At 57.7% G+C, this 22,219-nt stretch overlaps 9 protein-coding genes across 9 annotated transcripts; 6 read left to right on the forward strand and 3 right to left on the reverse strand.

Annotated features, from left to right (window-relative positions):
- Positions 1 to 469: 469 nt before the first annotated feature.
- GGTG_00759 (hypothetical protein) lies at positions 470 to 3,022 on the forward strand. The gene is made up of 7 exons (XM_009218510.1): positions 470 to 1,010; positions 1,201 to 1,348; positions 1,437 to 1,658; positions 1,741 to 1,808; positions 1,884 to 2,257; positions 2,325 to 2,392; positions 2,468 to 3,022. Exons 1-7 carry the CDS (start codon positions 675 to 677, stop codon positions 2,923 to 2,925), a joined length of 1,674 nt encoding a protein of 557 aa, XP_009216774.1. The 5' UTR covers positions 470 to 674; the 3' UTR covers positions 2,926 to 3,022.
- Positions 3,023 to 3,564: 542 nt separating this feature from the next.
- GGTG_00760 (hypothetical protein) lies at positions 3,565 to 7,785 on the forward strand. Its single transcript, XM_009218511.1, has 3 exons — positions 3,565 to 5,240; positions 5,294 to 7,445; positions 7,549 to 7,785. Exons 1-2 carry the CDS (start codon positions 3,973 to 3,975, stop codon positions 6,444 to 6,446), a joined length of 2,421 nt encoding a protein of 806 aa, XP_009216775.1. The 5' UTR covers positions 3,565 to 3,972; the 3' UTR covers positions 6,447 to 7,445; positions 7,549 to 7,785.
- Positions 7,786 to 7,978: 193 nt separating this feature from the next.
- GGTG_00761 (hypothetical protein) lies at positions 7,979 to 8,385 on the forward strand (the record flags this gene model as incomplete). The annotated part of the gene is made up of 2 exons (XM_009218512.1): positions 7,979 to 8,106; positions 8,178 to 8,385. The coding sequence occupies 2 exons, from the start codon at positions 7,979 to 7,981 to the stop codon at positions 8,383 to 8,385; spliced, it is 336 nt and encodes a 111-aa protein (XP_009216776.1).
- Positions 8,245 to 9,986, reverse strand: GGTG_00762 (endoplasmic reticulum vesicle protein 25; the record flags this gene model as incomplete). Its single annotated transcript, XM_009218513.1, has 4 exons — positions 8,245 to 8,824; positions 8,907 to 9,210; positions 9,313 to 9,436; positions 9,575 to 9,986. Coding segments are annotated over 4 exons (859 nt in total), but the record flags the coding sequence as incomplete, so codon positions are not given.
- A 136-nt stretch (positions 9,987 to 10,122) lies between these two features.
- Positions 10,123 to 11,682, forward strand: GGTG_00763 (hypothetical protein). The gene is made up of 5 exons (XM_009218514.1): positions 10,123 to 10,322; positions 10,398 to 10,403; positions 10,486 to 10,587; positions 10,679 to 10,900; positions 11,002 to 11,682. The coding sequence occupies exons 1-5, from the start codon at positions 10,313 to 10,315 to the stop codon at positions 11,295 to 11,297; spliced, it is 636 nt and encodes a 211-aa protein (XP_009216778.1). The 5' UTR covers positions 10,123 to 10,312; the 3' UTR covers positions 11,298 to 11,682.
- GGTG_00764 (hypothetical protein) lies at positions 11,499 to 17,527 on the reverse strand. Its single transcript, XM_009218515.1, has one exon. The coding sequence runs from the start codon at positions 15,732 to 15,734 to the stop codon at positions 12,078 to 12,080; it is 3,657 nt and encodes a 1,218-aa protein (XP_009216779.1). The 5' UTR covers positions 15,735 to 17,527; the 3' UTR covers positions 11,499 to 12,077.
- GGTG_00765 (hypothetical protein) lies at positions 15,883 to 16,532 on the forward strand. The gene has a single exon (XM_009218516.1). The coding sequence runs from the start codon at positions 16,127 to 16,129 to the stop codon at positions 16,481 to 16,483; it is 357 nt and encodes a 118-aa protein (XP_009216780.1). The 5' UTR covers positions 15,883 to 16,126; the 3' UTR covers positions 16,484 to 16,532.
- A 65-nt stretch (positions 17,528 to 17,592) lies between the features above and the next one.
- GGTG_00766 (hypothetical protein) lies at positions 17,593 to 18,904 on the reverse strand (the record flags this gene model as incomplete). Its single annotated transcript, XM_009218517.1, has 3 exons — positions 17,593 to 18,167; positions 18,245 to 18,660; positions 18,859 to 18,904. The coding sequence occupies 2 exons, from the start codon at positions 18,902 to 18,904 to the stop codon at positions 18,260 to 18,262; spliced, it is 447 nt and encodes a 148-aa protein (XP_009216781.1). The 3' UTR covers positions 17,593 to 18,167; positions 18,245 to 18,259.
- GGTG_00767 (agmatinase 1) lies at positions 18,280 to 21,797 on the forward strand. The gene is made up of 9 exons (XM_009218518.1): positions 18,280 to 19,596; positions 19,707 to 19,803; positions 19,900 to 19,990; positions 20,048 to 20,131; positions 20,192 to 20,381; positions 20,449 to 20,488; positions 20,551 to 20,853; positions 20,927 to 21,042; positions 21,128 to 21,797. The coding sequence occupies exons 1-9, from the start codon at positions 19,459 to 19,461 to the stop codon at positions 21,260 to 21,262; spliced, it is 1,194 nt and encodes a 397-aa protein (XP_009216782.1). The 5' UTR covers positions 18,280 to 19,458; the 3' UTR covers positions 21,263 to 21,797.
- The last annotated feature ends 422 nt before the right edge of the window (positions 21,798 to 22,219 follow it).

Raw genomic sequence — 22,219 nt, forward strand, 5'->3', positions numbered from 1 at the left:
GGAACAGCCCCAAAAACCGGCGAGGGACGGTTTCTAGTTGCGCTTCGCGTTTCACCGCAAAAGCTAGGCCATCCAAGGGTGTCTCCTGTTGATGTCTGTCAATGGGCTGCCTTAGGCCTAGGTGCGCCTGGCATGCCTACCTCGCCTGGGCGAGGCAGCAACCCGTCCCGGCGCCACTGCTTAGGGGGGACATGGGGCAGCATGGTGGGAAAGCGGTTTGGGTCTGCGGGGAGGAAAACATGACTGATGCGCCAAGGGCCACACTTGCACGTAAAGAGCGATTGCCCCGGGATAAAGGCCGGTGTGGCGACACTAGCGCAAGGCACGAACCTCGAGCGAATTACTCGATAGCCCACACACCCCCGAAGAATATACAAAGGACACTGCAGCACTGAGCACATACGCTAGTAACCCACGCAGGGCGGACCCGCCCACCGCCGCCGGCTTAGGCTAACCTAGCTTCCCATGTGTCTCGCCGAACCTCCTCCTCCCCCCGGGGAGCCATGTGTTCGCCGTTTTCCTTGGATACGAAAAAGGGGGGGCCCGCAGCCGGCCATTTATGTACTAGGCCCTCATGTTGGCGGCGCAAACATGGCTTGCAGATACCTACCTACTCTCAGCTCGTCCATCTCCCCCATGGTTCTAGACGCGAACGCTGACATACATGGTATCGGATGTTTCGAGTTGGGTTAAGGCCGTTGCTGTTTAGCTCCGCTGTGGGAGGCGGGCAAGAGGGTGCACGCAATGTTCCGGGAGCTTGGTTTCCCATACATCGTCCCCCTTTTCCCCCCCCCTTCCTGCCCTCTTCTTTGCTTCTTCCCTTCTTCCCTTCTTCCCCTCAACATGCCCATCCATGCGTGCCAATCCTTTTGCTTGTCTTTTCCGCCCATAAACGCATGATGAGAGCTCATCTCGCCGCGCTCCTGGCAGTAACTTTGGCAGCGGTATCAGCACCGCTGGCTGCCGCCCAGGGCATTTCCGCACTGCTTTTGGCAACGCCGCAATGTGCTGTAAGTGCTTTGTCCGTCCGTTCATTGATGTTTCCTTTTAATTTGTCCTTTCGGGTCTCTGCGGGGGAACAATGGGTCGTTAATCCGAAATCGAAGGGTCACTCTCCATTTTCATGCCCGATCCCTTTAGCGAACGGCATCCCGCTGACTCGCTCAACGTGTTTTTTGCTCTGCCTCACCTCACACACAGACGCCCTGCCTCTTCCAAGGACTGCAGGACGGTAACTGCAGCCTTGCGGCGCCGTCGACAATACCCAACTGCGCCTGCACCAACCTAACGCTGCAGGCGACCCTGTCCGCATGCGTCCAGCAGTCGTGCAACGTCACCGACCAAATCAGTACGCGACTTGTCTTCCCCGTCCCGAGAGTTTTGGTCCAAGCCCCGAAGAGCAGACGTCTAATGCGACCCATGTTGGTTCTTTACAGAGGCAGCCGGTCTGCTCGGGGAACTCTGCGCCGCGTTCCCAAAGGAGTCCAGGGGTTTCGAGGTTAAGCTGACGGCAGTTGTTTGCCTGGCCTTGACGGCCTTCATCGTCCTGCTGCGATGCATCGCCAGGTGGACCGTCTCCAGCCGTCTCTGGTTAGATGACTGGACGGCTCTACTCGCGACAGTCCTACTCATCGCCCTCTGTTCGGTTAAGATAGTTGGTGCGTTTGTCCCTTGGCGGGGGCTCTCCGCGCGACTTTACTACAGCGGGGGGGCATGTCAATATTAACAAGTGGTATACAGGCGCTAGTCTTGGCTTCGGACTTCATTATTGGAACGTCCAACCAGCCAACGCAGCGCCAATCTTCCAGGTGAGCAACCTCGTGGAACCGTGATTCCGTTCTCCCAAGGATCCTTGTGCCAGTTCTAACAGCCACCAAAAACAGATCTTTTACACGGCCCAAATCCTCTACATCCTCATACAGGTTGCCGCCAAGGTCTCGATCCTGGTCCTGTTCGGCCGCATCTTCACCGCAACCTGGCTGCGCCGTTCCGTGCTGGCCTGTAATATTTTCGTCGTCGGCCACGGCCTCATCTTTATAATCATTGTCATCCTACAGTGCATCCCGGTGCAGGCGGTCTGGGAAAGGGGGATCCAAGCGAAATGTCTCAACATCACGGCCGTCACCTGGGCCGGCGCCATCCTCAGTATCGTCGAGGACCTCGTTATCTTGTTTCTGCCGGTTAGGGAGGTGTTTCGACTGCAGCTGACCCTGCAGAAGAAGATTGCAGTGGTGCTAATGTTCAGCATCGGTTCTTTGTAAGTCGGGATTCATGGCTAGGCTGGCATAATCGGGCGGACCCTGCTGACCTTTATAATTCTCCAGCGCTTGCGTGACGAGTATGGTGCGCCTGAAGTACATTGTTTCCTTTACAAACTCTTTCGACTCTACCTGTAAGTCGGCCAAAATGCGAGTCTTATTATAACCACCGTTGATACGATGCTGACCGCGGGTTTCGTTACTTTTAGGGGACAATGTTGACGTCGTGACCTGGTCCATTATCGAAGTCGCCTGCGCCATCATTTGCGGCAGCCTGCCTACCCTGCGCCCACTCCTTCAAAAGGTCCCCGGCCTCCTGAGCTCCGTGAAGACGACCTCTCAGGCCAACACCGGTTCCAACAACATGAACTCGTCACAGAAGCGCGCCCAGAGCGCCGCCGGCCACTCCCGGTCCAACTCCCGCCCGCTCCGGCACAGCCCCAGCGCCTTCCAAAAGCTCAACGAGGAGGCGTGGGCGGGCGCGGCGGCGAAGGAGCAGGGCTTCCAGCAGCAGCCGACAAAACCGCCATACACCACTGCCGCCATTAGGCCCAGGGGTGACTCGGCCACCTCGCTTGCGGGGCGGGGCCGGGACGAGTACGAGATGGAGCCGTGGACGCCGACGTCGGACGGGGATCAAAAGTCTAAAAGGTTGTTTAGGGTGTAAAAAAAAGCTTGGGGCGAAACGTCGGGATTAATAGTACCGTTATCATGTTTAACACACAAAAAAACAATAACGGAAAAAAATACAATTCGATTTTCAGCGTCGTGCACGTGTACCATGCAGCCGCAGGAGGTAGGCCAACGGCATGACGGGCTTGCCTTGAGAAATCGGGAGGGAGAATGAGGCTGCTTGCGGTCATATAATTGTCGTTATTGGAAAGATGAACGGAGGAGCAGCCAGTACGTACAGGTCGCAGTAGACTTCAGGACCCGGCAGTCCGGGGTGGTGATTCGTCGGCCACTCCCCCCCTTCTGTTCGTCAGACGAGGCAGGCTTTTCGCCAATACAGCGCACTGCTCAGACCTGACCTTGTGACTGCAACACGCTTCATAAACACGTTGCTCTCATCCATCACGACCTCGAATAACTTGACGCGTTATCTCGGTATCAAAGTCATCTACCCGGCGAAAAGCTCCAGTGCCATATCCCAGCAGGAGAAGGCAGTTACTCGAGCAGTTGGCAGTTTAGGCGGAGTTTGCCGAGAGCGGAGAATGAGGGGAATCAGATTGCTCGGGTGAGTCATTTCTCTACCTCAGTCTGCCAGATCCACTCGAGTGCCATTTGGCCCCCGGCTGCTAATCTCACGTTTATTTTTTCGGTACTTCCGCGTGCGCCTTGTTTAGCCCGTAGTAGAAGTACCAGCACAAGTCATTGTCACAAAGCGGCACGTCGTGCTTGAATTCACTGCAAAAATTACGTAGGGCGAGCTCCAACGCACCCCTGCAAATCCGTACCAAGTCACGACAACAAACAAGGGTGCCTTTGCCGATTACATTCCTATCCGGGCGACCTGGGCCTAACGGGGATACCAACAGCCAAAGTAAAATTGGATCAGTAACGTTGATTCTATCACGTTCCTGAGTCATATTGTCTCCTTTATCCTGCCAAAAGTACCATTCTCATTCTTTCGTTGACAAATGCTCTTGGACGCTAACAACCTCGAATAGTTGAGCGTACACAGCATGGCATCCGACGCTCGCAAGCAGCCGCCATGGGCCCCTCCCAAGCTCGACCTGACACCCAGCTCCCACAACTGAAGATCTACAACAGCTTGACGAGGAGCAAGGATGACTTTGTCCCAGTCGATCCGACGGGGAAGGTGGTGACGTGGTACGCCTGTGGCCCGACTGTGTACGAAGATGCCCATCTGGGCCACGCCAAGAATTACGTGTCGACCGACATCATCCGACGCATCATGAAGGACTACTTCGGCTTTCATGTCAAGTTCGCGATGAATATAACCGACATCGACGACAAGATCATTCTCCAGGCCCGTAAGCAGCACCTGCTCGCGTGCTTTAAGCAGGACCATGCCACCGAGGACGACCCGGTGAGCGACGCAGTCTTGGCCGAGGCCAAAGCCGCATTCCGGCACTACATTGGCAAGAACCTTCCGTTGCTGCCCTCGGATACGAGCCCAGAGACCTTTTCCGAAGCAGTGGACAAGACATACAAGGACAAGGTCGAACTTCCACCTCCGGCGGACGCTGCGACGGTACAGGAGGGCCAAGCTGTTACCGTCGCCGATTTGCTGTTGAGAGCCCACATCGGAACGGCACGGTCGGCTGCCGAGGCTCTGCAAGCCCCAGGAGCGCTACCCGAATTTTTCGCCAAGACGGATGATGTTTTGCTCCCATTTCTCGATTCCTTGCATGGTGCCGAGCTGGATTCCAACAACCACCAGGTCTTCATGGAGCTGAGCCAGAAATTCGAACGCCGCTTCTTTGAGGACATGAACGCGCTCAACGTCCTGCCTCCCGACCAACTGACTCGTGTGACCGAGTACGTCCCCCAGATTGTCCGCTTCGTTGAGAAGATTGTGGCAAACGGTTTCGGGTACGCTACACCTGACGGCTCCGTCTACTTCGACATCCACTCGTTCGAGAAGGCCGGGCATAGCTACTCCCGTCTGGAACCGTGGAACAAGAACGACCGCGCCCTCCAAGCCGATGGTGAAGGTTCACTGTCCAAGGGAAAGTCGATGAAGCGGAGCGAGAATCATTTTGCGCTGTGGAAAGCCAGCAAGCCGGGCGAGCCAGCATGGCCGAGTCCGTGGGGTCGTGGGCGGCCAGGGTGGCATATCGAGTGCTCTGCAATGGCTTCGGAAGCGATTGGGAAGACGATGGACATCCATTCAGGAGGCGTCGATCTTCGCTTCCCTCATCATGACAACGAACTTGCACAGTCGGAAGCGTACTTGTCGACTCCAGGCTGCTCGGTGCAGTGGACGAATTACTTTGTTCACATGGGACAATTGCGGTAAGAGGGTTCGAATGCTGATTCCGTCGTGCGAGGGTGCTAATTGATAGCAGGATTCGAGGGTTGAAGATGAGCAAGAGCCTCAAGAACTACACGACCATCCGGACTGTTCTCTCCCAGAACGAGTGGAGTGCACGTTCACTCCGGATTTGCTTCCTCCTCATGCCTTGGCAGGATGGGATTGAGGTAACAAACGAGCTAATGAAGGCTGTGGTCGGCTGGGAAGGCAAGCTCAACAATTTTTTTCTGAAGAGCTTGGGCATTTGGAAGCATTCCCGCCCCGAGACGACAGGGCAAGAACTTGGAATCGCAGACAAGCAGTTGTTGATGGCCCTGGACAAGGCGAAGAACGAAGTCGATGCAGCTCTGTGCGATTCCTTCAACACCGCTGCCGTTATGAGAATCCTCTCTGATCTTGTCACCGAGTCGAACTCGGCAGAGGCACTTTCCGACCAGACCGTCATCTCACTCGCCCGGTGGGTGACACGCATTGTCACCATCTTCGGTTTGGATCTCGAGGGAGATTTTAGCAATCCGGATCGTATAGGGTGGTCGGGCCTCGATATCCCCGCGCCAGCAAAGCCCTACGTCTACCCCGCATCGCAGCTGCGCGACAATGTCCGGACGTTGGCCTGCTCCGGCTCGGTCGATCATGCGGCCATTGCAAAACTCGCTGACGGAACCACGAGCGCGGCGTCAACCCCAGTGGCCGAATCCTCCCAGCCATACAGCGAGGTGCTGCAGCAGTTCCGCACCGACGTCAAGGCCCTCGCGGCTCGGCAAGCGCCGGCCAAAGACCTGCTCGCCTTGTGCGACCAGCTCCGCGATGTGCACCTCTGGAACCTCGGCATCTATCTCGAGGACCGCAGCAGCCCCCATCCTGCTTTAGTACGACCCCTTGATAAGCTGTTGGTCGAGGCGCGCGCGGAACAGGAATCTGCTGGCGCTGCCAAAGCCAAGGCCAAGCTGGAACAGAAGGCCAGGGAGGCCGAGGCGGAGAAGGAGCTGCGCGAGCGTGCCAAGGTTGACCCCCTGTTGATGTTCAAGACCTCGGGCGAGTACTTGGAATGGGACGAGAGGGGCATCCCGACCGTGGACGCGGTGGGGAACGTGGTGTCCAAGAGCAGGCACAAAAAGCTGATCAAGGAGTGGGAGAAACAGAAGACGAGGCACGAGGAATGGCTGGCGACGCAGCCGGCAGCATAAAAAAAGGGGCATGAGGAAGTGTCTCCATTCTCGGGTCAAGTTGACTCACAACGAAGAGTGTTTTGCTTCTAACATGCGAGTAGCTCTATGGAGCTCCTCTTTTGAGAATTCCCAAACAAAGTTCATTTCTCAAGGCACTGTAAAACAAACCGCCTGCGTGTCACGCCAGGGAATGGACCAAAAAAAGGTAACGTATAACGCCGGTGTTGATGGGGCGCGCCAACCATCACAGTCCCTCCGTGTTTGCGCTGTTAGGAAGCTCGGCAGGAGCCCCGTCTATCCCCCTTGATACACAGGCTCGGAGTAGACACAGCGTGCGTTGAGGTCGGCACCACAAAAATGGCCAAGACGACTCGGCGACAGCCATCAGAACATTCGGAACTTCATCTCGCTGCAGAAGGACGCCCGTAGGGATAGTGTCGAGGCAGCGCGCCGCAGAGATCTCCGCGTTGTTGATCCGCAACACGACATAGAGCGGATCAAGAAGAGCAGGATGGGCTGCTCGATGACTTCTTCGCACCCCAAAGTATGCAGCCGTTCACAAACTGGGACGATGGCGGATCTGGGCCGTCTGCCACGTTGATTGCTCTGGATAAAAGGACACGCTGGCACGGGAAAGACGATGCTCACGATCGGCCTCATTCGCCAACTGTCGCATCGATCTGTTGCCTATCACCAGTGCTTTCCTTCTTCTTCCGCCAAGGCACAGATGCAGCCTTGAATAACGCGGCTGCTGTCCTCTGCTCTTTGATCTGGTTTCTCATTCTTCAGCGGTCACGCCTCGCATCCTATTTGCCGGAAAAGTACAAACTGTTAGACGCCGATCTTTTTAGGGACCAAAATGCCTTCATCGCTCTGTCCGAAGCGTTTCGGAGTATGTTGAAGGATTCTCAGTTGTCGCCTGTGTACCTCGTGGTCGACGCGCTCGATGATTGCACCCAAGAAGGGCGATCGGACCTCATCCATCTTATTTCGACTTCCTTCAACCTCTCCTAGAATGTGAGATGGCTACTCTTTAGCCGTCCAGAAGTGGACTTTCTCGCTGGGATCGAGGAACAGATTACTAACTCCTTCAACCCTTCCAAATTTCCTGTCGACTTAGATACTCAGCGTATGGGAAAGCTTGTTAATGCATATATCAACCACAAATTTATGGAGCTTGCTTAGTGGAGGGCTGGGAGGCTATCGAACCCGTCCAGAGCACTCCCCTTCCCCCAGCTTGATGAATTTGTTTCTAATCCCTGATTTTCTTTTATGTTGCCTCTCTCAAGGAAACTTGCCCAGTTTTCAATATGTAGCGAGTAAATACGCTATTGACAAACATCTTCTCAAAATGCTGCACATCACCTCCATCTGCCCCAAGTTATCGCCCCACTTGGATGCTCACCCCTCGGCGTCGTTGTCGATCTTACCCAACTTCTACTGCGAGAGGTGGACGCCATCGCACACCCGCTTCTGTTGGGGCTAGTATTGGGTGTGAAGAGAGCGACGTTTAACAGAAGTGGAGTTGTCAACTAGCGGCAGGGATGACGATGGATTTCGTCTGCCCAAGAACACGCATCCGCCATCCAAGACTCGGCCTCGTTGCTACCGGCCTCGTCACTCTCTGCCGTGTCCTCCGCCTGGGCGCTATCCTCCCCCTCGTTGATCGCATCGAGAGGTATGAGGGTGCAGCTATACAACCTGTCGTCCAACTTTACCTCTATATTGAGCTTGGACCTGAGGCCCCAGGACCGGCGAGGTGGGCAGCGGTGCCGGGCTGTTATCCGTCTGCAAAGCCAGAACTGTGACGAGGGCCTGCGGGAAGAATAATTTAATATTCCAAATGTTGAGGCTTCTCAAAGCCAACTGCTATGCCTATGTATGTGTATTCTATCAAATCGCCTTAGTTCTCGGAAGATACATGCAAAGAAGAGAAAAGAAGAGGCCCAACAAGTGAAACGACGAGGAGCAAGTGGGCTAATAGTTAAACCTGTACCAATAAAACGACTGTAATATGATGACCTGTTGTTGTTGAGTGAGAGAACATGGCTGTGATGCGAATATTCTCCCCAAAACACCCCTGGCCGGGAATTGCATTAGGTGGATGTCGACGTCGGGCTGGTTTAATGTGCGACATGTTGGAAAAACACACCGAAGCGCTTTTTATACCCCATAGTGTACAAGCTACATATAAAACCATAACAGTACCTTGCGTGGCCACGAGATACCCCTGGATGAAAATCAGAGGCGCCTGAAAACCCGTGTGAATCGTGGGCTTGCCGTCCTGTGCTTGCCAACTCCGCACACTCGGGAACACAACGCCCATCCGGTACATGTCCTGCCCGACGCGAACAGCTCCCCAAGTTTCGTTCGTCCCCTAGATCAGATGCTTGGACCTGTTTGTAGAGAAACGAGAGAAAAAAAAGTCAGCAATCCCAGCCACCCGTACATGCACACCAAAGAGGGGACCCGACGAACCTAAAGTAGGCGCGCAGGTACATGATCTGCCAGCCCCACAGGCCAATGAGCAGGAAGGTAGTCAGCATGCCGAACCACTTGACGCGCGTGTTTGTGCTCTCGTTAGTGTCGCGCAGCTTCTGCTCGCGTATGCGCAGGTAGTCCATCTCGTTCACGATCTCAGACACCATCTCCTCGATGCGGCGCAGTTCCGTCTCGACCGGCTTCAGCTTCTCGGTGGCCTGGATGGACGACCAGTCCTTCGCGTCGGCGCCAATGTCCACGTCCAGCTCGACGCTGCGGACCGGGTTCTCGACGTATTTGTCTGTACGCGCGTGAGCATCGTCAGATGAGTCCTCTGATCTCCGTTCGGCCCTGACCTCTGCGGCCCTCAGGCCAATGCCCTGAAACCACGATGACGACGTACGTCCTTCGAGCACGTTCTCGAAGCAAATGTCGAACGCCGCGTCGGCGTGCGACGTGAAGACAGTCCTCTGCTCCCCTACAATGTCCTTTGCGCGGCCGTACTCGTTGCCGACGGCGTCCTTGATCTGGAGATGCGGGAGAAAGAGGAGGGTGAGCGGGTTAGCGTGGGGATGGTGATGCGATGCGAGGCACGCCACAACCAAGCCGGCGCATAGGCGCGAGTTGTTGTGGCAGCTCAAGACGCAAAGGGGAGGGGCACTCGCATTCATGTTTACTATCATGCCGTCGCCCTTATGGCCGTTGACGATGGCGGTGACCACCACCAGGGTGTCCTTAGCGACAAAGTTGCGTATGCATCGCTGCTGCTTGTCGTAGTAGCCATGGCCGGACTGGGCCTGCAGCTCGAACTTGAGGGCGTTGGCGCAGGCGACGAACAGCACGATGCTGCAGATGTACCGCAGCAACGGTCGTGGTAGTAGTGGCAGCGCCATGGCTGTGTGCGGACTGAGGAATCGAGCGTGGTTCGTCCCGGACGCGGGGGGGTTGTGAGATCGTTTTTCTCCTTCGTTGTTTCGAGGGTTGCGATCCGACGAGGTACCTGGATGGACAGAGCGAGCACAGCTGCCATCCCTTGGCCCCCATACCGATAAGGCCGACTGGAAATCTGTCGCCATCAGTCCCATCGTTGAGTGCTGCGCCACACCCTGGCCCCGCCCCGCCCGCCTTACCCCTGAATGGTGCAGCCACACCACCCTGCTAGCTCCGAGTGGCAGCCGCGCAAAAAACGCGGTCGCAGCTGGCAGAATGTCGCGCCTGTCGTGACGGGGAGAATCGCTGAAGCTAGAAGCAAAGCCAACCGTGGTCGCATTGCGCCAGCCCTCATACCAGTCCATTCCCGACTCCATCGGCCGAAGCGAGAGACCCTCGACGCGCCGAGCACTTCCTATTCCTCTCTGCAGCTACATCTAGGTCGGAGCTGCCTCTAGCTCAAGCAGTTTAACATGCCTAAGTGTGAGTTCCCATGCCTCCTCCCCAGCCATGCAAGCGATGCGCATCCCCAGCTAACATGTCTCGATTGCCTCCTAGTTTTCTGTAGGTCACCACTCCCAATCTTGAAACCGGCCAATAGCGAACAGCCACTCGTCCTAACCTGAGCATATCCCCCTCCTCGCAGGCGACTATTGCGATGTCTACCTGACGCACGACTCGATGAGCGTGCGCAAGGCGCACAACAGCGGCCGGAACCACCTCCGCAACGTGATAGAATACTATCAGCGTATGTCACCCTGCCGTTGCTCAGCCTATAAGCCCCTCCCCAGCTGCTGGAGCAAACTGCGGTACTAACCCCCATACGCTCCTCCTCCCAGAGATCGGACACGAAAAGGCCCAGTCCGTCATCGACTCCATCACGTCGTCCTACGCCGCCGAGGGCCAGGCCCACGCCAACCCCATGCTGCCGCAGAACCAGCCCGGCGGCGGCGGCTTCCCTCCGCCATTTGCCTTCCCTGGTGGAATGCCGCCTCCGCCCTTCCCCGGCATGCCAGGCGCCCCGCCGCCTCCCGGCGGCTTCCCCGGCGGGATGCCACCTCGTACGTACCTAACCTGTGGCGCCGACGCCCCCCTCCCTTTCTTCATCCCAGATCCCGCTGCCCAGAGAACTAATACCTGGTTTGTTTCCCGTAACCTCTAGCCCTCCCTGGTGCCCGCGGCCTTCCCATGCCGTTCCCTCCCCCCGGCGTGTCGGGCCCCGGCGGCCTGCCCATGCCCCCGCCCGGCGCGCTCCCCCCCGGCATGCCGCCGTTCCCGGGCATGCCGTTCCCGCCTCCGGGCGCTGGCGGCGTGCCGCCACCAAACTTCCCGGGCTTCCCCGGCATGCCACCCCCGATGCCCGGCGCCGCGCCCTTCCCTGGCATGCCGCCTATGCCCTTCGTCCCTGGCGGCATGCCCCCCGGCGGTGCTCCCCCGGGCGCGGACGGCAAGCGGTGAGCATCGGACGTTTTCGGAGTTTACGCTCGGGGTTAGCCAATGGCCTGTACGCGCCTTTTGGTCAACAGCCCTCATGTTTGAATCTTCTCCCTTTTTTTCCTTCTCGCTTTCTCTCTCGATACCTCATGTACATATAGGTTTTTATTCAAATTGTCGGGAGCTTGGGCGTTATGGGCTTGCCTTTATCAACAGAAAAGACCCGTGGCCAAGACGACATGGGATCGCTGTAGCGTCATCAACATTACGCAGGACATAGACGAGTGCTGCGGTGGGACAGTAATCAAAGGCGAGACCACACGCATGTCTGCAATCAGAAAATCTCCAATGTTCAGTATAGCGGCAAGCAGCTGAAATTGAGCGCTCATTCAAAGTATATCCTCCTCTAGTGTGTCCGAACCCAAGCATATGATATGGTGACAAGCAATGTGACAGCACAGAAAAGTGTACAAAACATCAATCACGGACAACCGCGACGGGCTGGCCCCCGAGGAGATACACATACATACGCCCTGAACCAACCGTGAACTGAAAGTGGCGTCAAAACCCTTGCTATCTTCTGTGAAATATGTGCTTTAATCTTGATTGCTTCTTGGAAATCGTGGGGCTCGTAGCTTCTTCATATATGCGTGAGAAACGAATGGTACATCAACGCTAACATTTAACCGCAAAAACAAAAAACACCAAGCAATTATGGTAAATATGGAAATTCGATCTTGCCCGTGGAGCGAATCGAAGATGGGGAGGAGAGAGGGGGAAAAGAATCCGCCCGTTAGTGCTCGCTCATCGGCCATCATGGTAACGAGTGTAGCGACGGTGGGGCTCGGGCGCAGAAGCCTCTTGGACCCGAGGCTGGGCTTGCGTACAGGCGTCGCGGTAGTTGTTGCGGCGGACAACGTCGTGAACGCCGTCGCGGACCTCGCGGGGCGAGCTGATCTTCTGACGCAACTCGCGGCTCCTCTTCTCGCGCCGACGCTCGCTCAGCCGGCGGGGGAGATCCTGCAGGCTGTAGCCGTCCAGCCTGCCCGCCAGGCCGCCGCTGCTAGTGCCGCCAAACAGGAGCAGGCTCCGCCTCCGCGGCGGCGTGGTGCCGTCGCCGCCGCCCACGGGCTCCACATTGCGCCTCCGACGGGTCGGCTGTCCGGATCCGTCGTCGGGCGCCGTTGACGGCCGGTCCCCGCTACGTGTATTCAGCTGCCGCTGCTCCTGGCGCGGGGTCCGGGCACGCCGCACGGAATCGTGGCTCGCCCGGCGTCCAACCACGCGCAGGTTGCCACTGGGCGTACGCCGAACAGTACGGCGGATCGGAGAGTCCGGCGGCCCACCGGCGGGGAATCCGTCGTGGTGGTCATAATCGTCTCGGATGGGCAGGATGGCAAAGGTGTGCTTCATCCGCTGGCTGAGACTCCGACGCGGCGGCCGCGGTCGGTTGTCGATGGGCGGGTAGCGGTACGTCCGATCGTCTAGGTCGACTCCGCCGTCAGAGTCCGACTCGCTGTCCGAGTCGGGAGCGTAGCTCGGGCGCCAGAAAGGGTGTAGCCTGGTCTCGTCGGCCGGTTCGTCGTCCGGCCCCATTGTGGTGCATGACTTGCCCCTCCCAGTAGACGCGGCCCTTTGGCGCGAGTTCTCCCTCCGCAGACTAGAGCCTCGGGAGAGCGACAAGGCGCGAGAGATGAAGCCGGAGCTTGAGCTGCGGGGAGGTGTTGGGCCGTGCGAAGGTGACTGCCGCAGACTCAAGGCTCTCTTCACAAGCGACATGCGTCTTGCAGGCGGACGCTCAATGAGCGCCTCATAGAAGTTGCCTAGCTGCGCTTGCTTTTCCTGGGCCGGTGTGAGGCCTGACGGTGTAGCAGGGATAAACTCTATAGCGGGAGGCTGTAGCCGGCTGGGCGGTTGAGGGGGAGCCCGTGGGTTACGAAGCGGGGAGTCGACATCGTCCATCGAGAAGGTGGGCTGAGGCGGCGTGGCAGGCACCGCAGCTGCATCCATGTCGACTGTTCTGATGGTAGGTCTGCCAGTCATGGCCGGAGCAACCTTGGCCGGCGGCCCAGGAGCCTCGTCAAAAGCCATAAACTCCCGTGGCTGCATCTCCTTGGCGGTGCTGGAGGTGCTCGACGAGCTCAGGCTCGGCTTATTGGAATGATCCACCATCAAAACAGACGTGTTTTGGTGTGGATAAATGTTGACCGCCATCGCCTCCGAAACCTCGGCGTGCGACGTCGCGTTCGTCTCGACCGAGTGCTGGGAAAAGGGCGTTTGCTGGGCCGACAGCCGCCTGCCAAAGAGCGGATCGCCGTGGTGGTCAACGCTGACTTTGTGCATAGGGTGCAACCTTGCCCCTTCGTCCACTGAATCTACAGACGGTGCTGGCTCGATCCTGACCTCGGGGCCGATAGGAGCAGGATCACGGGCTACTTCGACCTTGGGCGTGACTGATTTGGCGGGCGTTTCGGCAGGAGGACCGGCTCGGTCCGTGGGTTGGCCAGGTGGCGATGGCGCTTTTCTCTTCGGTTCCTGTGGCCTCTGCCTCGGTGGTTGCGTCTGGGCCTGTGTCTGGAGTGCTTGCAGATCCCTCAAGCTATCCGCCGTCAGAGACCCCGCTCTTGATGTGTTCCGGCTGGTCGGGGCCGAGAGTGACGACGTCCGCCGTGGGACGATGGGAGGGTAGTCTATAGTCCGCTGATCGCCCGGCAGCGACCCGTCCGACTCAGACAGGGCCCTGCTGCGGCGCGACGGCCGATCAAAGTATGGGGCCAGGTCCTTGCCTTTGGGTAGTTGTGAGAGCAGCGGGGCAGATCCTACGCTTTGGCTTCGCCTGCTGCTTCGCGTCGAGCGAAGAGACGGTGTCCTGCTATTGGACTTGAGCGACGACCGGCGTTCGGGCACGATGACGATGGGGATGCCGCCGTTCTTGCAAACGTCTCTCCGAGCCTTGCGACTCGAGATGGAGTTGGTGGTGCTCGTGGAAATGTAGCTCGCATGCCGCATCTCCGAAAGATGCATGTTGGTGAGCGGGGGTCGTCGTTTCGAGACCTCGTCCAGCTGTACCGATGTTGTCTCCGCCGAGCTTGACTGAGACAGCTCAGACATGGAATCGCGTAATAGGTCTACCTTCCTGACGTGACGCAACGTCCTCTGTCTTCTGGGTGTCCCATCAGGGTTTGTGGAGGCTGTAGAGTAGCAAGACATTGTTGACAAGCGCCGGGCCGCGATTTCGGGCGAATCCTGAAGCGGGAGGACGGCGCGCGCAAAAGGATTTGGCGCGGGCGACTCCAGGGGTGACGGGAAGGCAAGCGCTCGTTCAGGAAGACCCATAGAGCGCAATGCCTCGGTGGCGCTCGTGGGCAGCACCGTGTTATCCTCCCAGATCTCCGGGGTATGGCCATTCACAACTGGGACCCGTTTGCTGACAGTGACGTCCCTCCCCAGGTTGTCATCCCATTGTTTTTCCACCTCGTTCTCTCCAGGGCCCCATTCGCCATCAAAGCTGAGAAACCTGGCTTTGGACCTGGGAGGTGTCGCTGTCGCATCCGACTCTGGACTAGACTCCAGCCCCAAACCGAGGCCGATTGTTTTTGGCTTCTTCTTTTTCTCCTTCGGCTTGATTTCCTCGTCGCCATCGACCACGTTCGCCTCGTCGCCGTTGACCCCGCTTGCCTGGCGCACAGTGCTCTGTGAAGAGGTCCTGATGGATGATGCCCTGGGCCGCATCGTCGACTTTCCTTCATCATCCTCTGGAGTCGACGACATAGTTTCCCTGGCCGTCATGAATGAATCCGGCCCCGATGCCGTGGTGCTTCTCGATAGGATTCGGTCGTTCCCGCTCGGGCGCCTTACAGGAACAGGCCCAGGGCGCTTGCTGACGCGAAGTTGCGGAGGCGTCACCTCGGGTGTGGGCGGACTCCTTTGGTTTGTTGGAGTGGTCGGGGTTCTCGGCGGACTAGGTGCTGGCGGAGCCTGGACCTGCTCGGTGCTGGCCTCTGGGGTTTCGGTGGGACTGGGAGGGACTGCCGAGTGGCTAGAGGAGGATGTTCGGGAGTGCGCCGGAGGTGTCGGCGGCATGTCGGGGCCGGTTCCTACCCTCTTGGGCCGGTGGCTCAGTTGGTGAATCGCAGGCCGAGGGCGCGGCGACTGCGAGCGCGAGGTCCGTGATGCTGCGGTGGTCTCATCGCGCAAAGGAGCAACGGCGAGGGGAGCACCGCCAGACGCGGCGATGTACGGGCCCTTGCGGTAGGGAAAAGAGTCGGGCCTCGGGTGAGGCAACAGCTTGCGCTTCTTAAACAGCAGCGGCTGGACACGAGGATTCGACGGTGAGTTGTATTCGACGTCTTCGGCCGCCCGCATATCTGCCAGCGGCGCCCTTGACTCGGCGCTGGCCGTCATGGCGGGAGGCAGAGGCGGAGGACAAGACGGGCGCTGGGCTGCAGCGACGGCAAGCATGGAAAGCGTCAGGGTCGCGTGGCCTGGCAATCAACAGGCGCGCGCCCCGCAGGCGATGCTGGGTGGTATCTCAGGTTTAGACGCGACCGGGTCCTATAAAGCACGGTAGGATCCTCGCATGGCGGCCAGCTTTGTCAAGCAAATTCGTGTGGCAGACAGGCATGAGATGGTTAGGTCTGGCGGGTGGAGTGCGGCGGACGGGACAACCCTGCGCGCGATATGGGATGATATCACGTCGCAAAAAAAAGTTTGGACGAGGAGCAGACTAAAAGTAAGCTGATTCGACAGCAAAAAAAGCACAATTCGGAGCGCGACAAGGGCTCAAAGCGGGTTTCGTTTCGCAGGCAGCAGAGAGGCGATCAAAGGGCCTGGCTCACGCAACCGTCTGAGACATGGAGCGCGCAGGTGGCGAGCGACTCTGTGCGGCAGTGTGTGCACACGTTGTCTGCGACCAGTTCGAGGGCCAACGAGACAAGGCGACACAGGGCGGCACGATCCGGGTTTGCTCGCTCAGCTGGGTTGGGACTTGGGAGCACCGGGATCAGGGCCTGGCTGGGGAATGGATGGATGGGCCGTGGATGGGCCGTGGCGCATCAAGCGACAATGATTTCCACAGGCCGGGGCTGTTTCGTTTCGTTAATTTCCCCAACGCCCAGGTCGCCAATCGAAGACGGCCGTCGCAGGGCTTGGGCGCGCGCGGTGGATGTGCGGCGAAAATACAATTGAATGGTGAGCGAGTCTCAGGTTAACGCGCAGTGACGATGGAATATCGCAGGCCAAGCGGAACAAAAAGAAAAGATGGAGCGAAGGGGCTGGTAGGTTGGGGAGGCGGCCAGAGCTGTCCCAATGGCGGCTGGATCCGACCAGTTTCACAGCGGACAATGGAGGCTTCTTCAGACTGGACCACCGAAACTATGGGCCCTGTGGCCCTCTCCTGCGCCTGCCTGTGTGGCCGTCGCCGCCTTTGCAGTGAGTCGTGCTTTTGCTTCTGGGAAGGAGGTTGGTAATGATGCCTTCCTTCACATTTAGGCTGCATGCCCTGCCCTGCTCTGCACTAGAGAGAACTCGCGTTCCTTCTCCTGCAGTAGACACCGCTTGTCAGCTCGGCTTAGCACAGCCGGCCCGGCTGTCACGACGAGCTCAAATGAGTCCCCTGAGCTGCACGACAAGGAAGGCCTCGATCCCCTTTCCCGACTGTTGGTCACGGACAGGCCACGTCCCAACGTCCACCGAGGACACATCATCGCCCACGGGTTTGAGGCCAGCAGCAGCAAGTATTCTGTATGCGCTGCGTGCACCCGCGTCCATGTCTCTGTCCGCCCAGGTGCGTGCAGTGCAGCATGCGCCTCGGCAGCGCAATAATAATACCAAAAAAAAGTTTGTGGAATAGACCTGAACACACACGAGGAACACATTGGGCTGCATGTGTCCCTCGCCTTCCGTCCCCTTCCTTCTCAAGTGTTTCGCATGCCCTGCCCGACCATCAGTCCCGTCGCTGCAAGTGGCCGAGGGAGCTGCGGCTGCTGCTGGCCGACGACCCAGGCCCCCTACATCTCGAACGCTGTTGGCTCGCTCGCGGCGCCCGCTGCGTCTGCGACTGGACGAGCCACAGGCCGGTCAGTGTATGCGTGGATACGCATATGCTGTCTGTGCCTATTTCCGTACGTCTTCCCTGCAGCGGCCATTTGTCCACACAGCCCGCTGGATTCAGTGCCGCAGGTCCAGCTCGAAGTGGCCCTCACCGACCCGACGGAAGCGTACAGACTGCGCCTTTTTTTTTTTCTCCTTGGTCGTTCCAAAGGGCGATAGGAAAAGGTCCAGGCTTGATTGCTTGTCTTGACCCGCTCACACCCAAGACCAGGACTGGAAGGAGGGGGGAGGGGCAGGGCACCAGAGCCGTGGGCCAGGTCACGAGGACAAATCACGTCGCGAGACGCTCACGAGGCTACCCGCCTCCCTCTTTTAGAGACTCCTTTTGCATACAGCCTGCACGCTACTACCACGTACTTGCACGCCGGTCGGCGAATCATATCCGTCCCTTCCAACTTTTTGTCGGCGCTTTTCCCCATCTGGTCTGGTCAGGAAGACCGCTTCCCCGAGCTGCAGCATGGCCTGCTCCGCTACTGTTTGTCCTTGTTCCTTTTCTCACGCCTGCAGGTCTGCTCCATTCCCGCCTCCCCGTCGAGCCCCTGTCGTCCTCTGCCCACCACCTTCCCACGCCCTTGCTCAACTTGACCGACGGCCTTTATCCTATCACTTCCAACCCCTCGCTCGCCCCATCCATCCATTCACGTGTTATGGTGGGGCCACGGCTCATCCCTTTCTCCCGTCGCCCATTTCATGCTTTCATAGGCAGGAGAAATGGCGAGGTGTTTGCAAAGATCAAAGATCGCAATGATCACCTGAACTACCGAGACACGGATGGATGCAGCCCTAAGATGCCAAACGTGATCAACTCGGGCCATTCCCCGTCATTCTCTCCAGTTGGTCACCGAGAACCAAGCACGCACCTCAGCGATAGGCCGCTATTGTGGGCAGTGGCGTTCCCATGCAGAAATCTCGGCTTCTTGGTGCCCAGGCTTGGTGAGCTCATCGCCGGGGATCAGCCCGTACATGGCGGAGGTCCGTAGCGCCTCTAACCCGACCCTTGGAAGTGACCGGCTGAAGAAAATCCTCCTGCCGTACGGGTCGGGGACTTGTATTGGCATCGGTGTCCTCATGGCCTCTTGGGACCAAACACAGCACTTACATGCAAGGTCGCGACAAGCTCCCGCATAATCCCTCATGATTCCCCGCGCGTATGGCGACATTTCACCCCATTGCCTGAGGCGACCTCCTGAGCAACTGCGCGTAACCCATCTGGCAGCGGCGGTAACGTGACTTGCCGGAGCCAGGCCCACGGGGAGTGGTAAGCTCTTATCTCGCCCTGTTGGCGCTCAGGCAGGGCCGTTATGCAGGGAACCGGGGATCGAGGTTTGGTGTTTCGATCATCCCTTTCGTCCAACCATGCGTTTTCTTTTGGGTTCTAGAGCAAACCCCAGATCTTGCTTTTCAAATGAGCCCGCGATCCTTCTTCAACCTTCTGGTGCACACACATGCCATCTATCGAGGTCTGATTACGTACACCAAGGCCAACCAAGGCATGCAGGATGCCGACCTAGCCAGCTCATCTCGATGCCGATTATGAAAGCCATATGCTGGTTCCGGTCCATGCAGAACGCGGGGTATCTCTACGCCTAGCTGAGGAGGCAGCCGTCTTTGCGTGTCAATAGAATCATCATGCATGAAAAAAGAGGAGCTGTAGAGGGAACGGCTGGCATTTTGGCTAGTAATAGCCATTACCTACAAGATCGGTATGCGCCCGATCGTACCAAGAAGCATGCTGTCTTGATACCGGGCACCTGTCCGAGCGAGCCCGAGTGCCACGCACCTATCCCGCGTCCCAGACGATAAGCTCGTTATCCTGCACGAAGCTGGAGATGGGACGGCACCGCTCTGCCAATCCGGCCGCTTCCAGGTTGACTTTGCATGATGCTTTCGAACCCCCCAACCCTATCAGAGGAGCGAACGATGGGGAGCCATGGCGTCCCTTTAATAACCCCCTCTGGGACACTCCCTCGACGGCTAGGGCCTGTGCCCGCGCCTGCTACCGGAACCTCGTTTTGCTGTCATAGAAACACTCTCGTTGATACCAGTAGCCAACCGACGTTCTGTGTTATTGGAAATGCTTTGTTGGGCGGCACTAGCAACGGCCCTTGCGGCCCTCGTGTCGGCTCATGGGGACCACCACGACCAGGAGCCCATGTCCGGGCCACTGCAGTCCTTGTGGTACAACCAGCTTCCCGGCGACGGCGGCACCCAGGTAAGCCCTGCCCCCGGAATGTGGGACTTGCGGCTTCGAAGGGGCGCATCGAGGGAAGCCTCTCGTTCTAAACGTTCCACTAACGGCCATGCTACGTGCCTGCTCCCTAGGCCGACTCCGTCTTTTCTGGCATCTCGACCTTTGGTCGTCTGCCGTATCTGCCGTGCCTGAGCAACAGCCACGTATCATATGACATTGCATTCATTGGTCTGTGCAAGACCCTTCATACGACTGTCGGCGTTTGCCTCGGCCCATGCGAGGATCATTATTGACCCAAGAGGGAGATTGTACATGGTTGAAAAGGGGCCCCGTTTGACACGGGCACGTCCTACCGCCCAGGAGCCCGGTTTGGCCCTTCTGGTATCAGGCAGGGCTCTCGCCGCCTGAATCTCTAGTGAGTGTCCTCTTCTCAAGCTTGGCTGGCGCGACTAGATCTGACAGGACTTGTCAGCGGCGGATACAACGTCCCCCTAAAGACCAACCCGTTCAACAGCTGGGCGACCGTGCTTGACTGCGGCGATATACCGGTGACATCGTAAGGAAGTAGATTGGAAACTCCATGGTGGCAGCGAGCTGACAACATTCTGGCTCGCAGATACGACAACACATTCGCTCTGAAGCAGATCGAGGAAGGTCACTACAGCATCCTCTCGAGGGCGCCCAAGACCGATGCCCACAAGCAGGGACCTGCCTTGAAGGGGAAAACCCTGCCCAGGGTCATCACGCTTGGCGGCGACCATACCATAACTCTGCCTCTACTAAGGTCGATCAATCGCGCATATGGTGTAAGTGGCACACATCTCTCGAGTTGCTGGGGCACAGCGCGCTGAACGAAACGCCTGTCCAACACAGTCTATTAGCGTCGTCCACTTCGACTCCCACCTTGACACTTGTAAGTCGAGATGCATGTGCACGGGCAAAGGCTTCTTATACTCACGCACCACCGGGCGGTAGGGAGACCCAAGGTGTTTGGCGGCTCGCCGTCGCACGTTGCCAGCATCAACCACGGCACGTACTTTTACCATGCCGCCCAGGAGGGCCTGCTCAGGAACGACTCGAACATTCACGCCGGCATCCGTACCACGTTGAGTGGCCCGAGTGACTACGACAACGACGGCTATTGCGGCTTCGAGATCGTCGAGGCGCGCGAGATCGACACTATCGGCACCGACGGCATCATCAAGAAGATCAAGGAGCGCGTCGGGACCAAGAACCCGGTGTACCTGTCCCTCGATATCGATACTCTGGACCCTGCCTGTGAGTATTTTGGGCTCATTCCCTGGTTCTACTACATACGTCTTTCAGCGCTGACACTACCACACCAATCCAGTTGCGCCAGCCACTGGAACGCCCGAGACAGGGGGCTGGACGACTCGAGAGCTCCGGACAATCCTCAGGGGACTGGAGGATCTCAACATCGTCGCCGCAGACATTGTTGAGGTTGCCGTAAGTCTCTAATTCATCTCTTTTACCGTGTCACGCCGCTTTGGAGGAAAAATAAGCTCATGATGCCAATGTTTCTGTGCCACAGCCGGCGTACGACACCAATGCCGAGCTCACCACCATGGCGGCAGCGGACGCGCTCTACGAGATCATGAGCATCATGGTCAAGCGGGGTCCTCTAAGCATTGCTCAGAATCAAGGAGAGGCGGAAGAGGAGCTGTGACTACAGCCTACCAGGCGTAGACCTTCCCGCTAGTATATGTCGGGTATATGATGGTAGTTGGGCTTGGGGCACCAGGTTCTGACATTTGGTCAACCGGCACATATCAACAAACTGGAACAGAGGGCTTTTTCTTGTGCTCTCCTTTCCAAGAAGGGAGACTTTGGCGGTTGGTGCGACGGAAAGAGATTGAACGGGACGTTGGCTTGATGTGGTAGTCATGGTAGCTCAAAAGAGTACAGAGTTTCACATCACACTGCTCGGGTGTCTCCTCCCTGCCTGAAATCATACACCTTTTGGTTACATGTGGTCGCAGACCGTTCTAGCAGGACTTACAGCAGCCAGTGATGGAGAGTCAGCCATATCAGATTATCGTCGACTGACTCCGTACTCTTCGTGTCATATATCTCACAGGATACATGAACGTGTCTGCTTTTCGTGTTGACTATTATTGGTGCCTTGTCACGGCGATCCTCGCGGTCTACCTGAGATCCTGATCCCGCGGCACACGTGTGGATGTATGTGTTTTGCGAACCGACCAATACCAGGTGCCTTCGTATTTGCTGCTCGAGGTGGTGTATATATATGTATATATGTATACGTGCGAATCTCCAGGTGGACAAGGTTGATGTGACCATCCGCCATAGCCGAAGGGGCGGCGTGACGTGACAGCTATACTGCCTGATATCACGGCGCTTGATCGATCTGTAGCAGTAGGGAGCTCGATGACTGAAGGGCGGTGGCAGTGGTAGAGCCGTACAGGACTCGGCAGGAATGTGAGATGGTGGTGATGGCAATCTGATAGCGCCCTCCACCGCTGTCCCCGTCGTGCCTGCCTCGAACGCTGGGTCAGCGGACAGTCACTTTCTGATCCATGCTCGCTCCTTCCTCAAATTCGTAGCACTCGCCCAGACCGTTCAACGTTGCCCAACAAAAAGGCCAGGCCCGAGTGGCAAAGAA

This window comes from Gaeumannomyces tritici (genome assembly GCF_000145635.1).
Source record: "Gaeumannomyces tritici R3-111a-1 unplaced genomic scaffold supercont2.1, whole genome shotgun sequence".
Classification (NCBI taxonomy): Eukaryota; Fungi; Ascomycota; class Sordariomycetes; order Magnaporthales; family Magnaporthaceae; genus Gaeumannomyces; species Gaeumannomyces tritici.

Coding starts and splice junctions, on each gene's coding strand:
- GGTG_00759 (XM_009218510.1), top strand. CDS start 675: ATGTTTCGAGTTGGGTTAAGGCCGTTGCTGTTTAGCTCCGCTGTGGGA. Junction 1,011..1,200: donor TGGCAACGCCGCAATGTGCT/GTAAGTGCTTTG, acceptor CCTCACACACAG/ACGCCCTGCCTCTTCCAAGG. Junction 1,809..1,883: donor ACGCAGCGCCAATCTTCCAG/GTGAGCAACCTC, acceptor CACCAAAAACAG/ATCTTTTACACGGCCCAAAT.
- GGTG_00760 (XM_009218511.1), top strand. CDS start 3,973: ATGGGCCCCTCCCAAGCTCGACCTGACACCCAGCTCCCACAACTGAAG. Junction 5,241..5,293: donor GTTCACATGGGACAATTGCG/GTAAGAGGGTTC, acceptor AATTGATAGCAG/GATTCGAGGGTTGAAGATGA.
- GGTG_00763 (XM_009218514.1), top strand. Junction 10,588..10,678: donor CGTGATAGAATACTATCAGC/GTATGTCACCCT, acceptor TCCTCCTCCCAG/AGATCGGACACGAAAAGGCC. Junction 10,901..11,001: donor CCCCGGCGGGATGCCACCTC/GTACGTACCTAA, acceptor CGTAACCTCTAG/CCCTCCCTGGTGCCCGCGGC.
- GGTG_00765 (XM_009218516.1), top strand. CDS start 16,127: ATGGAGCGCGCAGGTGGCGAGCGACTCTGTGCGGCAGTGTGTGCACAC.
- GGTG_00767 (XM_009218518.1), top strand. CDS start 19,459: ATGCTTTGTTGGGCGGCACTAGCAACGGCCCTTGCGGCCCTCGTGTCG. Junction 19,804..19,899: donor ATATGACATTGCATTCATTG/GTCTGTGCAAGA, acceptor ATGGTTGAAAAG/GGGCCCCGTTTGACACGGGC. Junction 20,854..20,926: donor CGATACTCTGGACCCTGCCT/GTGAGTATTTTG, acceptor ACACCAATCCAG/TTGCGCCAGCCACTGGAACG.
- GGTG_00764 (XM_009218515.1), bottom strand. CDS start 15,734: ATGCTTGCCGTCGCTGCAGCCCAGCGCCCGTCTTGTCCTCCGCCTCTG.